Below are 17242 nucleotides of genomic sequence, written 5' to 3' on the forward strand. Positions count from 1 at the left end.
TTTATTATTTCAAAAGTAACTGAACTGAAAATGAACACACAGGGCTTGTTGTTTTGTTCTCTCAAAGAGATCTAAGGCTTTTGTCTTTTGGCACAGTAACAGCCTAATACATTGTCTGGTGTTTGAGACAACAGCCAAGTCTCTTGTCCCCTCTGCAGTGGCTTAATGTAAGTACTTCTGACAGTTTCTAAAGCGCTGACACCATGAAGCATTGTTTGTCCACATCTTCTCAAGGATCCTACTCTGAAGTCCACATAATATGGTGCCACCTCCTTCCTGGGGAGAAAGATGAGCACTAGGATCTAAGCTGTGCTGGCTGCAGGTGACAAGACTTGAACTGGCTCAGGAAAATTCAACATTTGTTGCCTCACTAAACTCAAGGGAAAGTGGAACTATCTAACCACAGAAAGGTGGGCATGGAGGGGGTCTTGGGAACAAGTAGATTAGGGACTTGAAGGCTGCCAGTTTTCTCCCCTATTTCTCTTTGATATCACTCCATTCTCTCTCCTTACAGACTGTTTCTGGTGGACAGACTGCTGAAAACTACTCAGTCTTAGACCCTCTGGCTTGCTGCATGGGGATGTAATGCCTTCTAACCTCTCGAACTGTAAACTCAAACTCGAGGAAGAACTCTGACTGGCACTACCTTCTTAGATCAGTTCCTGTGCCTAAATGAATCAGCTATGGCCTAGAGATTGATCTCAAATAATCCACATGCTGGAGAGGGGGAAGGAGCTATTTTTGGAAGAGAAGGGTGCTATTTCCAGAAAAAAAGAGACAGCTGGGATAAAACCAGAATCTGAGGGCAGAAACAATATGGGTTTTAGAGTTAAGACAGGCCGAGGTCTGTGTCCTGGTCTTGCTACCACCACAGTATGACTCTGGGAAGGTTACTTGCTGTTTCCGCATATTGTTGTTTCAAGTATTAGCAATAATATGCCCAGCACATATGGCAGGGGCTTCAGCACTGATAGCTTTTTTTTTTGCTCAGGACCAGCATTCAGGATGTGTACTGTGGACCCTTCTGCAACACAAAACTCATGTGTGCATAAAGTCTCCAAATGTTAGGGTTACAAGATACCATTTACTTAGCTCAAGTGCTAGTCTACAAACTGATACCAGATGTTTTCAGCAGTTAATGACAAAATTAGAAAAATAAAGAAAAGTGTAATTTTCCATAAAACCACATTTATAAAAATAAAATGTATATTCAATTGAAATAATTGCCTTTTATTAAAGAATTGTATCCCAATTTATTTGTACTAAAATCTTTTCTATAACAAAGAGGAAACAGTAGATGGTGGAATTTAAAAAATATGTTTATTTGACAAAATGAAAAGTTGACAACCCTACACTGATTTCTATTTTTGTTTCTCATGAAGAACTCAAAAGCACCTGAACCACTCATACAGCCCAACTCTTTGTTTTCAAGTAGAAAATAAATCAAGCCCTAATGTGGTCACATGACTTTCTCAAGGTCCTAGTTGGAAAGTGGATACTACAGAGATCATCCAGCATTTTGATTCAAGGTGGGACTATCTGACAGAACAGATGGTTTTAGATTTTTAAAGTCTTTTTTTTTTAGTGTAATATACTTTATTCTTCAGTGCAGTTTTAGGGTCACAGCAAAATTGAGCAGAAAGTACAATTCCCATAAAGCCCCTGTGCCTACACACACACAGCCTCCTCCACTATCAGTAACCCTCAGCAGCAGAACATGTTACAACTGATTAACCGATATGGACACATTGTTATCATTCCAAGTCAGTATTTTAGGGTTCACTCTCAGGGCTGTACAGTTTTAGGGGTTTTGACAAAAGTATATTGCCATGTATCTACCATTATAGTATCATACAGAATAGTTTCACTGCCCTAAAAATCCTGTCCTCCACCTACTCATCCCTGGCAACCACTGATCTTTTTACTGTCTCCATAATTTTGCCGTTTCCAGAATGTCATATAATTGATATCACAAAGTACGCTATGGACTGAATATTTGTGTTTACTCCAAAATTCATATGTTGAGTCCTAATGCCCAACATGATGGTGTTGGATTAATGGGTAATTAGGTCATTAGGTTAGAGCCCTCATGGGATTTGTGGCATAAAACAAGCCCTGGACCCTTCCACCATACGAGGTTAAAGTGAAAAGACAGCCATCTAGGAGTGGACTTTCTCACCAGACACCCAGTCAGTCAGCACCTTGATCTTGGACTTCCCAGCCATGAGAAATGTCCTTCAAAGTGACTGTACTGTTTTGTATCCCTACCAACAATGAATAAGAATTCCTATTGCTCTGCATCCTTTTCAGCATTTGGTATTATTAGTGTTTTGGATTTTTGCCATTGTAATAAATGTGAGGGTGTATCTCGTTCTTGCAGTCCTCTAAATATGTATGGTGTTGAACATTTTTTCATGTGCTTACTTGCCATTTGTGTATCTTCTTTGGTGAGGTGTCTGTTGAAGTCTTTTGCCCATGTTTCAATCAAATTGTTCATTACCCACCCCCCAGCTTTGTTGAGATATATTTGACATATAAGTTTAAGGCATATAACATGGTGATTTGATATATGTAATGTTGCAAAATGATTACTACAATAACGTTAGTTAACACATTCAGCTCACATAGTTAATTTTGTGTATGTGGATGGTGAGAACTTTTAAGATCTACTCTCTTAGCAACTTTCAAATGTACAATACAGTATTGTTAACTATAGTCACCATGCTGTACATTAGATCCCCAACTTACTCATCTTACAACTAGAAGTTTGTACCTTCACCCATTTCTCCCTCATCCACCTCACTCCAACTCTGGCTATCACCAAGCTACTGTTTCTATGAGTTCATTTTTCAAAAATTCCACGTACAAGAGATTATACAGTCTTTATCTTCCTCTGTGGGACTTATTCCACTTAGCATAGTACTCTCAAGGTCCATCCATATCACAAATGGGAGGATTTCCTTCCTCCCTTCTTTCTGTGGCTGAATAATATTCCATTGTATATATGTACCACTTCCTCTTTAACCATTCATCTATTGATGGATACTTTGGTTGTTTCCATATCTTGGCTATTGTAAATAATGCAGCAGTAAACATAGGGGTGCATCTATCTTTTCAAATCAGTGATTTTTTCTTTGGTAAATTCCTACAAGTGGAGTTACTGTGTCATATGGTATTTCTATTTCTATTTTCAGTTTTTTGAGGAACCTCCATATTGCCTTTCACAGTGGCTGCACCAGCTTACATTCCCAAAAACAGTGTAAGAGGGTTCCCTTTTCTCCACATCCTTGCCACCACTTGTTATTTCTTGTCTTTTGGGAAGTGGCCATTCTAACTGGTGTGAGGTGATATCTCACTGTAGTTTTGACTTGTATTTCCCTGATGATTAGCGATATGGAGCATCTTTTCATGTTCCTGTTGGCCATCTGTATGTCTTTGGAAAAATAGTGAAGTCCTTTGCCCATTTTTTAATTGGATTATTTTAGTGTTGAGATGTGTGAGGTCTTTATATATTTTGGGTGTTAACCCCTTATTGGATAAATTATTTACAAATATATTCTCCCATACAGCAGGTTACCTTTTTGTTCTGTTGATGGTGTCCTTTGCTATACAGAAGCTTTTTAGTTTTTTGTAGTCTCACCTGTTTATTTTTGCTTTTGTTTTCCTTCCTTGGGGAGATGTGCCCAGAAAAAAAGACACTTATGCTTATGTTTGAGATTTTTGCCTATGTTTTCTTCTAAGAGTTTTATGGCTTCACGTCTTATATTTAGGTCTTTAATCTGTTTTGAGCTTACTTTTGTATATGGTGTTAGGGAGTAATCCAGTTTCATTTTCTTGCATGTAGCTGTCCAGTCTTCCCAATACCATTTATTAAAGAAATTGTCTCTTCCCCACTGTATATTCTTGCCTCCTTTGTCATATATTAATTGATCATGTATGGATGGGTTTATTTCTGGGCTCTCTATCTTGCTCCATTGATCTATGGGTATGTTCTTATGCCAGTACCATCCTGTTTTGATTACCATAGCTTTGTAGGATAGGTCAGGGAGCATAATACCCCCAGCTTTATTTTTATTTCTCAAGATTGCTTTGGCTATTTGGGGTCTTTTGTGGTTCCATATGAACTTTAGGATTATTTGTTCTAGTTCACTGGAAAACACCCTTGTGTTTTGATAGAGATTGCACTGAATCTGTAAATTGCTTTTGGCAGGATGGCCATTTTGAAAATATTCATTCTTCCTATCCATGAACACAGGACAGATTTCCATTGATTTGTGTCTTCTTCAATTTCTTTCATCGGTGTCTTACAGTTTTCAGAGTATAGGTCTTTCACTTCCTTGGCTATGTTTATTCTTAGGTATTTTACTCTCTTTGATGCAATTGTAAATGGAACTGTTTTCCTGTTTTCTCTTTCTGGGAGTTCATTTTTAGTATATAGTAATGCTAGAGATTTCTGTATGTTGATTTTGTATCCTGCAACTTTACTGAATCCAGTTATTAGTTCTAATAGCTTTTTGGTTGGAGTCTTTAGGGTTTTCTATATATAGTATCATGTCGTCTGCAAATAGTGACAGTTTTACTTCTTCCTTACCATGTTGGATGCCTTTTATCTCTGTTTCTTGTCTGATAGCTGTGGCTATGACTTCCAGTACTATGCTGAATAAAAGTGATGAGAGGGGGCATTCTTGTCTTGTTGCTGAGTATGATGTTAGTTGTGAGTTTGTTGTATGTGGCCTTTATTATGTTGAGTATATTCCCTCTATACCCATTTTGTTGAGTTTTTATCATGAATGGATGTTGAATTTTGTCAAATGCTTCTTCAGCATCTATTGAGATAATCATATAGTTTTTATCCTTCCTTTAATGTGGTATATCATATTGATTGGTTTAAAAATATTGTACCATCCTTGCATTCCTTGAATAAATCCCACTTGGTCATGATATATGATCCTTGATGTATTTTTGAATTTGGTTTGCTAATATTTTGTTGAGAACTTTTGCAACTATGTTTATCAGGAATATTGATATGTAATTTTCTTTTTTGTATTGTCTTTGTCTGGTTTTGGTATTATTGTGATGCTGGCCTCATACAATGAGTTTGAAAGTATTCCATTTTATTTTTTGGAATATTTTAAGAAGGATGGGTATTAGCTCGTCTTTAAATGTTTGTTAGAATTCACCTGTGACACCATCTGGTCCTGGACTTTTGTTTTTTGGGAATTTTAAAAATTACCAATTCAATTTCATTCCTTGTAATTGGTCTCTTCAGATTTTGTTTCTTCCTGGGTCATTCTTGGAGATTGTATGTTTCTAGGAATTTGTCCACTTCTAGGTTGACCAATTTATTGGCAGATAATTTTTCATAGAATTCTTTTATAATTCCTTGAATTTCTGTTGTGTCAATGGTAACTTCTCTTTTGTTTCTGATTTTGCTTATTTGTGTCCTCTTTTTTTCTTGATAAGTCTGGCTAGGGGTTTGTCTATTTTGTTTCTTTTCACAAAGAACAAGCTCTCAGCCTTCATTGATTTTTTTCTATTGTTTTCTTATTCTCTATTTTATTTATTTATACTCCAATATTTATTACGTCCCTCCTTCTACTAACTTTGGCTTTGTTTGTTCTTTTACTAGTTCCTTTAGTTGTGAGTTTAGATTATTTGGGATTGTTCTTGTTTCTTGACGGTGGCCTATATTGCTATGTACCTCCTTCTTAAAACTACTTTTGCTGCATCCCACATATTTTGAACCATGTGTTTGTTTCCATTTGTCTCCATAGATTGTTTTACTCTCTGATTTGTTCATGGATCCATTGGTTATTTAGAAGCATGTTATTTAGCCTTGATGTGTCTGTGGGTTTTTTGGTTTTCTTCATGTAATTGATTTCTTGATTCATACCACTGTGGTCTGAAAAGATGCTTGACACAATTTCAATCTTTTAATATTGATTGATAGCCATGATTTCTTTAAATAATTTTTCTACTTCAATCTCTCTCCTCTTATTCTAGGATGGCACTTACACATGTGTTAGACCATTTTATGTTGTCCAATGGTCTTTTTTTTTCTTTTTTTAGCCTTCCCCACACCCCACCTCACCCCACCCTGTGGGGTACCAAATGATTTCACTCATCTGTGAAGTATAAGAACAAAGTGAAAACTGAAGGAACAAAACAGCAGCAGACTCACAGAACCAAAGAATGGACTAACAGTTACCAAAGAAAAAGGGACTAGGGAGGTTGGGTGAAAAAGATCAGGAAAATGTGACCCACAACCAGAGTAAAAATAAAAAGAAGACAATAGAAATTGACCAGTAGATGGCAGAGATATTAGAAAGAGCAGACAAGCACCCATCCTCCCCAGTCCCTTTCCCTTTGGTAACTGTTGGTCCATTCTTGGGTTCTGTGAGTCTGCTGCTGTTTTGTTCCTTCAGTTTTTACTTTGTTCTTATACTCCACAGATGAGTGAAATCATCTGGATAATTCCTATGTTCCTATCATCAGTTTCACTAATCTTTTCTCCTGTAGTTTCCAATCTGCTATTAATTCCATGCAGTGATTTGTATTTCAGGTGCTATATTCTTCACTTCTAGAATTTCCACATTTTTTTATTGCTTCTATTTCTTTAATGAGTTTTTCTGTCTACCTGGTGTGTTAATCACTTCCTTTAAATCCTTTTATTTATAACAGCTGTTTAAATGTTCTTGTCTGCTATTTCTAATATCTCTGCCATCTACTGGTCAATTCCTATTGCCTTTTTATTTTTACTCTGGTTGTGGGTCACATTTTCCTGATCTTTTCAGGTCCAGCAATTTTACATTTTATGCTAGACATTGTGACTGCTAAATTTTTTGAGTGTCAGGATTTTGTTACCTTCCTTTAAAGGGTATTGTATCTTACTTTGGTTGACAGTTAATTTACTGGCATATAAATTTGATTCTTCTGAGGCCTATTTTTTTAATTAAGGTATCATTGATATACTCTTATGAAGGTTTCACATGAAAAACAATGTGGTTGCTACATTCACCCATATTATCCAGTCCCCCTCATACCCCACACTATTGTGGAGGTTTTTTGAGGAACCTCCATATTGCTTTCCACAATGGTTAAACTAGTTTACATTCCCACCAGCAATGTAGGAAGGTTCCCCTTTCTCCACATCCTTGCCAGCATTTGTTCTTCTCAGTCCTTTCAGTGTTGGCCATCCTTACTGGTGTGAGGTGATATCTCATTGGGGTTTTAATGTGCATTTCCCTGATAATTAGCAATGTGGAGCATCTTTTCATGTGCCTGTTGGCCATCTGAATTTCTTCTTTGGAGAATTGTCTGTTCATATCCCCTGCCCATTTTTTTTATTTTGGTATCATTAATGTACAATCACATGAGCAACATTATGGCTACTAGTCTCCCCCTATTATCAAGTCCCCATCACATACCCCATTACAGTCACTGTCCATCAGCATAGTAAGGTGCTATAGAATCACTCGTCTTCTCTGTGTTGTACTGCCTTCCCCATGCCCCCCACACACATTATGTGTGCTAATCATAATGCCCCTTTCCCCCTTATCCCTCCCTTCCCACCCAACCTCCCTAGTCCCTTTTTCTTTGGTAACTGTTAGTCCATTCTTCGGTTCTGTGAGTCTGCTGTTTTGTTCCTTCAGTTTTTACTTTGTTCTTATACTCCACAGATGAGTGAAATCATTTGGTACTTGTCTTTCTCCGCCTGGCTTATTTCACTGAGCATAATACTCTCTAGTTCCATCCATGTTGTTGCAAATGGTAGGATTTGTTTTCTTCTTATGGCTGAATAATATTCCATTGTGTATATGTACTTTTTCTTTATCCATTCATCTACTATTAGAGACTTAGGTTGCTTCCATTTCTTGGCTTTTGTAAATAGTGCTGCGATAAACATAGGAGTGCATATGTCTTTTTGAAACTGGGATCCTGCATTCTTAGGGTAAATTCCTAGGAGTGGAATTCCTGGGTCAAATGGTATTTCTATTTTCAGTTTTTTGAGGAACCTCCATACTGCTTTCCACAATGGTTGAACTAATTTACATTCCCACCAGGAGTGTAGGAGGGTTCTCCTTTCTCCACATCCTCTCTGCCCATTTTTTAATCAGGTTATTTCCTTTTTGGGTATTGAGGCATGAGTTCTTTATATATTTTGGATGTTAACCCCTTGTTGGATATGTCGTTCACAAATATATTCTCCCATACTGTAGGATATATCATTTACAAAATATATTCTCCCATACTGTAAGATGCCCTTTTGTTCTGCTGACTGAGGCTTATTTTTAAGCTTTATTGTAAAACTCTAGAGTGGCACATGGTCTAACACTAGAGTAGCCCTACTCCTAATGTATGGCCTTTCTGGGTTCTCAAATAAATGCTCTGTGATTAATGAGGTCTCTTGATTCTGGCTAATAGGAACTCCTATATCTCCCAGTGTTCTGAGATCCAGTAGCAGTTCTCTGCCAGGCTTGTGAAGTCTCACATGGCACATACCTAAGTCTTTAGTATTTGGCTAAATGCAGATATGCCATATGCAGAGTGCTGGAGCTCCTTTTCTGTACGATATTCTAATACCTTGACCCACAAATCCCAGCTGCTTCAACAGCTTCAAATGTTAATCTCTGGTGTGCTCTGCTTGGATTCTACCTCACTATAGCACCAGAAGGTAACATCAAGTAGAAAGCCAGGAAGACAGTGGGGTTCATTTTGTATGCCCCCATTCACTTGGGGATCATCATCTTATACTGCCTACTCTACACTGTCCAAAAATAGTCACTTCATATATTTTGTCCAGTTTTGCAGTTGTTTATGGTATGAGAGCTGTAAAGTGTAGAATTTCAAATACCATATTTATGTAACATGTTCCCTACTTTGATAGACACTTAGTTGTTCTAAATGATAGCATAGCATAACGATTAAGTGTGCAGCTATGGGTTAAATTCCTAGCTCTACCACTTACTGGCTATGGGTCTTTAGGAAGTTACCAGTTAATTTCCCCACATATATAATGGGATATAAGGATAACAACCACTTCATAGAGGTATCTGTGAAGTATGAGAGATACTATATGTGAAATGCTTAGAATGGTTCCCAGAACACAGTGTTACCTATTATTATTCCATATTCTTATTATTACAAAAATGCTACAGTGAACATTCTGGAATATATTTATTTGGATTCTTGTATAATCTCTGGAATTATTGGGTCATTGATATATGCTTTATAATTTGATATTTCCAACTGTTTCCTAAAAGCACTGCACTAATTTGCCATCTCCACAACTATTTTTCCAAACTCTTGCCAGGTCTCAGAGATGTGGCTAAACCTCTCAATTTTACCAATCTGATACAGGAAAAGTGCAAACTCCCCCTTTTAATTATGAGAGATTTTGAGCATGTGCTCATGCTTATTGGATCTCTGTTCATCTTATGACCTCCTGCTTGAATCACTTTTTTTTTTTTTTTGTCTTACTGACTTTATTCATTCATCCAAAAAAATTGTACTGAGTATATGTTAGGGATGTAACAGGGAACAAGAAAAAGCCTCTCCCTCATGAAGCTTGTAATCCAGTCAGGGAGACAGAAAAGCAAAGAAAGAACAAAGTAATTACAAATCCTGTGAGAAGAAAACAGTGGATGTTAAAATCATGAGTAAGCAGTAGTTGGGAGAATGGGGGGAGTATCTTCCTTAGAAAGAGTGGTAGTCATGGAAGGAGCACTTGAAGAAATTAAATTTAAATTGGGAACAGATGGTGGAGAATCCTGTGAAAAGCAAAGAATCATGTTTCAGGCAGAAGCAACAGTCCCATGCAAAAGCTCTAATTAAGGAAGGAGCTTCACATGTTTTAAGAACAGAAAGGCCACCGTGGCTATAGTGTACTTGGTGAGGGGAAGAGAGCCACCAGATGAGACTGGAGATGTAGGCAGGTGTCACAGGAGTATGAATTTTAAGTGGTAATGAGAAACCAATGGCAGGTTTTAAGCAGTAAACTAAAATAACTTTAAATTCTCAAAGATCACTCTAGCTCTTTGGGGAATTGATAGGAGAGAATCAAATGAGAATTAAGGCAAGAAGGCTAGTAAGGAGAGTACTGTAGAAATCCAAGCAAGTGACAATAGCTTCGGTTGAGTGGGGACACCAGAGGTTGAGGAAAGGGAGATTTATGTTATTTTTGGAGGTATGACCTGCAGGACTTGGTCTGAATCAACTGTGTGAGCTCTTGAAGATTAAAGTTTCAAAAATGACTCCCAGGTCTTTACCTTCTCCCACTGAGTGAATAGAGTAATAATAAGGATGGAGAAGACAACAAAAGGGGAGCAGGTTTGGGAAGTGAAGTGGGAGATGGAAAGTTCAGGCATGGACATGTAGATTTGGATGTGATGGCAAGACACCCCAATGGAAGTGGCTAGAAGGTACTGGGTATGTGAGTTAGAAGCCAAAAGAGTGGTCTAGACTAAACATATAAACTTAATGGGAAACTCTCTTCATGTTTTCAGCATGAAGCCTGAAAGTAATTAAATCTAATGATGTGAACATTTAAAGTTTTGCAATCTAAAATGATTTAGTTATTAACTAGACATATTGTGGTGTAGTGATGATTCTACAATATATGCAACTATTGAATCATGTACACTGGAAACTAATATAATGTTAACATGTCAGTAATACCTCAATTACAAAGTGGGGAGGGCAACAGATTAGACATTTAAAAAAATTAATTAAGCAATTAAAAGATCTTGCACTTATATTGGGTCTTTTTCTCAAAAACTTAATGTACTTTACTGAGTCAGAACTGCTGATAAGAATGAGGAAGTATTTAGCAGGGAGGAGGCAGAGGAAAGATTAATTCCTCCATCACAGCAGCAAAAGGGGATGCTACAGCCTGGAGCACTGCCCCCACAGTTAGGTATTCTTCTTTGCCAGGGCAGAACCACTTGGCCACATGTTTACAAAATCTCTAATCTCCTGTTCTTAAGAAAGACAGTTTAGATGCTATAGTATGGGGTAGGAGGTTTCTATTTTCCATGGTTCCATATTTAGCCTTTCTGGACTGGGACATTTGTTTTGGTACAGTAAATAAGTGAAGTGTTTTGCATACTGCATGGTACATTATAGGTGCTCAACTACTCAATATTATTATCAACATTAGAAGAAAGGACCCTGGCTGAGATCTAGAGGTTCTGGGTTCATTTCTTTATTCAAAGTAGCGAAAGGAAAAATATTAGTTTATTGGCTCACCTAGCTTGAAGACTAACCTGATAGGTCACAGAACCAAACAGCTTCAAAAACCAGAGCCTCTGGAAGCAGCAATTCAGTGCTTTCTACTTGTCTTTACTTTTCTTTCCCTGTTGGCCTGATTCTTTTCCACTACAGAAAGGTCTTCTCCATGTGACAGAAAACATGGCGTGCCTGCTAAACAATCTCAGCAGAAAGAATGCTCCCCCACCCCCTTACTTCTGCGAATTAATCCCAGGGAATGACTCTAATAGACTTGAGGTCACATGTCCCCTTGGACCAATTACTGTTGTTAGAGGAATGAGACACTGCTTAGTAGGCCTAGGTCACAAGCTCAGCAATGGATCTAGGTTCTGGGGAACAGCGTCTGGCCCTTCTGGTGGGAGTTCTCAAATCAAGAGCACATTAGTATTCCTATTCCATCACTTAACTGAAGGAGGGTAGGCCTTCTAGCCTCTTTTACCCTCAAGTTTCCTCATGATAAAAATGGAGGTTTCTAACCTATCTCACCTACTGTTTTGTTTTTTAAATGATGAAGCTCAAAGGACACAAGGTGTCTGAAAATGCCATACATGTATTACCTTAGTTAATAACATTGGCCAGGCCAAACTAACAGAGAAACACTCAATAATTTTCAACAACAAAAATGGCATAGATTTAGTAAGAGTGTCACATTTGGTTGGCTTAAATGGTAGGTTGGGAAACTTATCTAAGAAACCATGTTATCAAAAGCATTATCTCTAGGTGAACACTGACCGTAGGCATCATATCCTAAGTAAAACTTTTATCCAAAAAAGCAGACTGCTTAGTGCTGGAAGGAGTCTGGCCTCTTCATTTTAGGTGAGGAATCTGAGACCAGAGAGGTTGATATGAGGTTTAACATTATAACACAGCAGTAGATGGAGTAGCTTAGCTCCCAGGCTTTTCAAATACAAACCTTTATTCTATTCTACCATTACCTCCTTTACCTGCTATATCCTATTGGAACTTGATGGATCCTTCTCTAACTCCAAAATGCATTTAGAGAAGAATTTGGTTGTAGTTTAATATTACAGTTATTTGGATAGAATGTGGGGTAATTGGGAGACTCCCAGGAGAGACCCAGAGTGGTTGTGCTTCATTCCTGTATGTTTAGAACTCACAGTATTGCAGGGGAAGCAGCTGACCAAGGAGTGGCAGAACGGCATTCTTTTCTTGTTCTGGTTGACAGCAGCTGCAGTGAAACTAAAGAACACATAGTAAGTGCTCAATAAATAAACTTTGCTAACAAGCAATTTGGTAACAAAGGAGAAGAGCCTAAACATGTCACCATTTCATCCATTAATTACATATGTAGACTTATCCTAAGAAAATGCTCACAATACAAATTAATACCTATGTTTTTTAAAATGTTCATCACACTTCTCTTTTGGTTGCAGTGCCTCAGGGAGAGGGGTTCTCGTCTCTGCCGGCAGCCATGCTGTCCATGGGCTCTCTGCAGTCTGTGCGGGTCTTTGGATGCAAGAAGACAGCACTGCACATGGAGCAATGGCCTCAGCAGAGTAAATGGGTGGCCCCTGAGAATGACCCAACCCCACACATTGCAATACAAGCTACTGTAACCTGTTCTGCTTCAGAACAAGGAGCAATTTGCTGGTGTGGATCTAAGTCTGTGTGAAGGGTGGTGGTCACGTGGCCCAGATTTATACAATCCTCCAGTTCATCTTCAAAGCTCTGGTGGTCTTTAACCAGAAACACATGGGTAAGGGAGGCTTCCTTCCAAGATCAAAGAAATCCTCACCCAGTACGATCATATCTTGCCTGTAGCTGTTTCCTATCGTGAATCCAAGAAGTTTGGAGGTCCTGGTTCCCACACTTTCTACAACAAATATTATGGATAAGCCCATCATGAAGATCAGGGTTCATCTTTATAATAAACAATGATGTGGGATTTAAGGTTTCAAGGACAAACAACAATAACAATGGCTTCCCTGCAATATTTATACAAAAACTTCTAATGTCCAACAATAAGGAAAAGGTTAAATATATTAGGTATATATATGATGACGTGCTACAGTGACATAAACAATCTACTCATTATAAGTATTCTAAGCTTGGCATTTTTGTTTAATTTTAAGAAGAGATCCTTTGTACTGTCAAGTTACATTAAAAGACCAGCAAAAAGCGGACACTGATGCCTGGGGCACTGCAGACCAAGTCCTTGGGGAAATCTGAAGGCCTAAGGCCTATCTCTTTGGCTTGCCTTCTCTCACTTTACAGAGGCAGCTCTAAGTGCCTAGGAGGAAGACGTGCCCCTGTGAAGCAAGGACAGCAACAGTGACCCCACCACTTCCTCTTGAACAAGGGCGGCATTACATCAAATACATTCAATGAATCCACTGTTTAGGAACTCTTGCAGAGGCACTAAAAGGTATAAATGAATTCTGAATTTACCCATCCCAGCCCCAGATTTCCTATTTTCTGTGTGTGGCTCTAGCTCTTTGGATCTCAGTCATTTTACCTATAAAATAGTGGGTTTAACATAACCATTTGTAAGGTGTCTATACTCTCTACAACAGTAATAAGATTACATTAAGGAAATTTCATGAGCCCCTAATCCCCCATCTCCCATGTTCTTAGAATGCGGTAAAATGAAGGAATCCTGTTTCTATTTCTCCCTTTGTCTCTAATAGAAATGTGATCTTTGGATCCTTTCTCTTTAGTTGAAGCACTACATGTCATAAATTATTTAGTAATTATATATTACTTGGCATTAATCTAGAGGGCTATTATAGATGATTTTTCTTAAAACAAAGACTGATTCAGTTAATTTTATTAGTGCTTACTGTGTGCCAGGCATGAGCTCATTGTGTCCCCATAAATTACCTAATTTCACAGAAACCTAGATACTATGAAGATGGCTTTGATCTTTAATTGTCTGAGGCTGTTCAGCGAGACAAGGCTGTAGCAAGGGCTGAGCATAATCAGTATTCTTCCTCCTACATTGGTTGACTTTTTGAAGGATCCAGCCCAGTCTTTTATATATTTGTGATATCCTCTCAAAACAGATCAAAATCTGAACTCACATAATAAATCACTCCAATAGCCTTTAGCAGTTATGTTATTTAAATTTGGTGTATTAGAATTGGTATAGGGTCTTAAGCTGATTTCTCTCTGTTCCCTTAGTAAATTTAGCCAGAATAATTGGGAGTATTAACAAGTTTCAACTTGGAATTAAGCATGTGATTCGTTTTCTGGATAAAGCAAGTTAAGATCAGCAGAGCCTATGCGGCAATAGATTTGTCCAGCTGGCCCTCTTTTCAGGCCTGGAAGTGTATCTTTTAGTCTGCACGACCATTTGTGTAGGAGCATACGGACAGGAGAGCACAATAGGATATTTGCCTAGTGGCTGTATGCTTGCTAAGCTGTCCTTTTTTTTCAGGTTGAAACCATCAGTTAGTTCAACAAGTTTATTGATTCCACAAAGAACTCCAACTAGGGTACTGTAAATATATGCCAGGTAGAACTGAACAGAATTCACAGTCCCTGCCCCAGATTACAATTTAGTTAGGGAAGTAGCCAAACTACATGGTGCTGGCATAAGAACACTTGCAAAGAAACAAATGCAAATTCATGTCACACAAACTGCTTAAATGTTGAGAATCAGCAAGAGTTATTTCCGTTTGTCCTGTGACCAATAATCAGTGATTTGTCTGTTTGTTTTCTCCAGTGGACTTAAGTTAGGCCTGATCCACGTGGTAATGGACTTTGTATTTCCAGCACTTATCGGTATAACTGACAAGGAGCAGACAATCCATAAATGTTTGAATGAAACACTGAATGGTTTCAGGTAACAGGATTAATCAAAGAATCACCCTACAAGTGGCATTTTCTTTAAAAAAAAAAAAAAAAAGCTTTTCTTCTGATTGTAAAAAGTAATACATGCTCACAATGGAAAACTTGCCATTTTTTGCTACCATAAATATTGCTTCAATGAATATTTTCATTTATAAATATTTTTCTAAAAATATTTCCTTAGACTATATCCCTAAACATGGAATTAACATTTTTAAGATTCTAAAAAGTTGCCAAACTATTTTCCCAGAAAGGTTAATCATTCTCGCTAAGAGCATAAAAGCTTCTATCCCACAGCACTTTCACTACAGGGATAACCATAGAAGTCTTTTTTCCTGTTTCTTCTTTAATGAGATTAAGCAACTTTACAGAAAAATTAACTTAATGTTTAAAAATAAATTATGAAGTGTTCTTTCTTCTGTTACTGTGATACCCACAGGATTCTCACATAATTGTAATCAGTGAGTACATACTGCTTTGGATTCTGCTTTTTTCACTGCAGAGGATTTTTTACCTATCTATGCAGTTCACACCCTGGTCATTTTTAATCGGTCTGTAGTTCCTCACTGTGCTGATATATACCAGGAGCTTGCTGATTTTCTTACTGTCAGGACTTGCAGTTAGTGTTTGTAGTCTCCCTGCTCTACCCTCAATTTTCCAGAGTGAAATTACTTGACCAAAGAGTACCAATCATTTTCTAACTTTTGTTACACACTGCCAAGTTGTTAGGCAAAGTTTTCTTAAAAAGGAAAATGGCCTGTACAGAGGGATTGTACACGGACCATCATTTCTGAGCAAGGCGTAGCAGCCTGGCATTTTAACTGGAAGCCAGGACAGCTGAGATTCCACGTGGGAACTTGGGAAGTCCCTTCCCCACTCTGAACCTCAATTTTCTTATCTATAAAATGAGGAATTTGGATTGAATGGATGAAGGTCTTTTTCTACCAGAAATCTAGTCACTGTTCTCCTAATCTGTTCTGTATAAGCCTCTCCTGACTACTCAGAGCTCAAACTCTAGCTCAGTGCTCAGGATAAAGCTCAGCTTCCTTTCCCGTGGCTGCAAAGTCCATCAAAGTGCAATCAGAGGAGAGACAGCAGAGTGTAGGAGTTCAGAGCCCAGGCCGGTTCCAAACTTCAGCCCTGCTGCTTAATAGTTCTCTATCAAAATACTTAACCTCTCAGTGGCTCAGTTTCTCCATCTGTAAATGAGGTTAATACTAGTTCCTACGTCATTGGTTGTTATGACAATTAAATGAGTTTATGTTTGTAAAATATTAGGAACAGTGCCTGGCACATTGCAAGCACTTTATAAAGTGTTGAATAAATAAAAAAATTTAGTATGTAAACTCTGCTTGTCTTCATACTGTGACAGCTTCTTGATCGGCGCCCGCAGCCTCTAGGCGCTTTCTCATTTCTTCCTAAAGCCCAGAGACCTGCGGCACCAAACTCTCTACTTAAAGGCCCCTTACGACTGAGTCCCAGGTGCCTCCAAGATGGAATAGACATGCTTCAGCCTCAGGCCCAGGCTCTTCACACAGAGCCTCCCGGAGGTCAAGGACACTTCCTTTTCTTAACGAATCCCAGTTATTTTAAATACAAAGCAAGTATTAAAACAAAAAAGGCAAACAAGGTTGCAAAAATTGTGGGGCATATTTAACGTTATAACGAGCAAAGCTCTAACACCGCCCTCAAACCAACACACCATAATTATGTTAACAAGATAATTGCCAAGGGTTCTCAGACAGTTATTTCAGGCCACGCACCGCGGCGAGGAGGAGGCGGCTTATCAGGTCAGCGTCTGGAGACCAGCGGGGACGATCCTAGGCCAAGGACGAGGCCCCGGGGACAGCCGCTTTCCACGTCCCCTGGCCCCCAACCCGCCAGTCCCGGCGGCCCCCCAGCCACCGGCTCCCCCGCGCGCCGCTGCCTACCTCGGAACGCCAGGCCGCTCGCTCGCTCGGGGCCGCCACCCGCAGAAGCCTCCACAGGAAGCGTTATCCCGCCGCGGCGCCCCCTGGCAGCTAAAGCCGCGATCCGGATGCGGGGTCCGGCGGCAACCCCTCCAAGGAGCCCGCGAGGGGGCGCGCCCCCACAGGCCGGCAGCAGCCCGCTCGCGGCGCCCGCCGGCCCGCGCGGGGCCCGGCGGGAAAGCGGGGGCTCGCTC

The 17242-nt window shown here is 39.1% G+C and overlaps 1 protein-coding gene and 1 pseudogene across 6 annotated transcripts in view; one reads left to right on the forward strand and one right to left on the reverse strand.

Moving 5' to 3' along the window:
* The window catches only part of FADS2 (fatty acid desaturase 2), a 115921-nt gene that overhangs the window by 77783 nt on the left and 20896 nt on the right, over positions 1-17242 (reverse strand). The window contains exons 1-2 of one of the 6 annotated variants that reach the window (XM_036925500.2): positions 17010-17224; positions 12387-12468 (exon numbers count right to left, since the gene is read on the reverse strand). In XM_036925500.2, the coding sequence (XP_036781395.2) occupies positions 12387-12431 (45 nt within the window). In that variant the 5' untranslated portion in view covers positions 12432-12468; positions 17010-17224. Of the gene's footprint in view, positions 1-12386; positions 12469-17009; positions 17225-17242 lie in introns of those variants that run through there. The other 5 variants (XM_036925523.2, XM_036925515.2, XM_036925528.2 and 2 more) reach the window with 5 other exon arrangements.
* LOC118931568 (40S ribosomal protein S16-like) lies at positions 12625-13358 on the forward strand (annotated as a pseudogene).

Source organism: Manis pentadactyla, chromosome 9, assembly GCF_030020395.1.
Source record: "Manis pentadactyla isolate mManPen7 chromosome 9, mManPen7.hap1, whole genome shotgun sequence".
NCBI lineage: Eukaryota > Metazoa > Chordata > Mammalia > Pholidota > Manidae > Manis > Manis pentadactyla.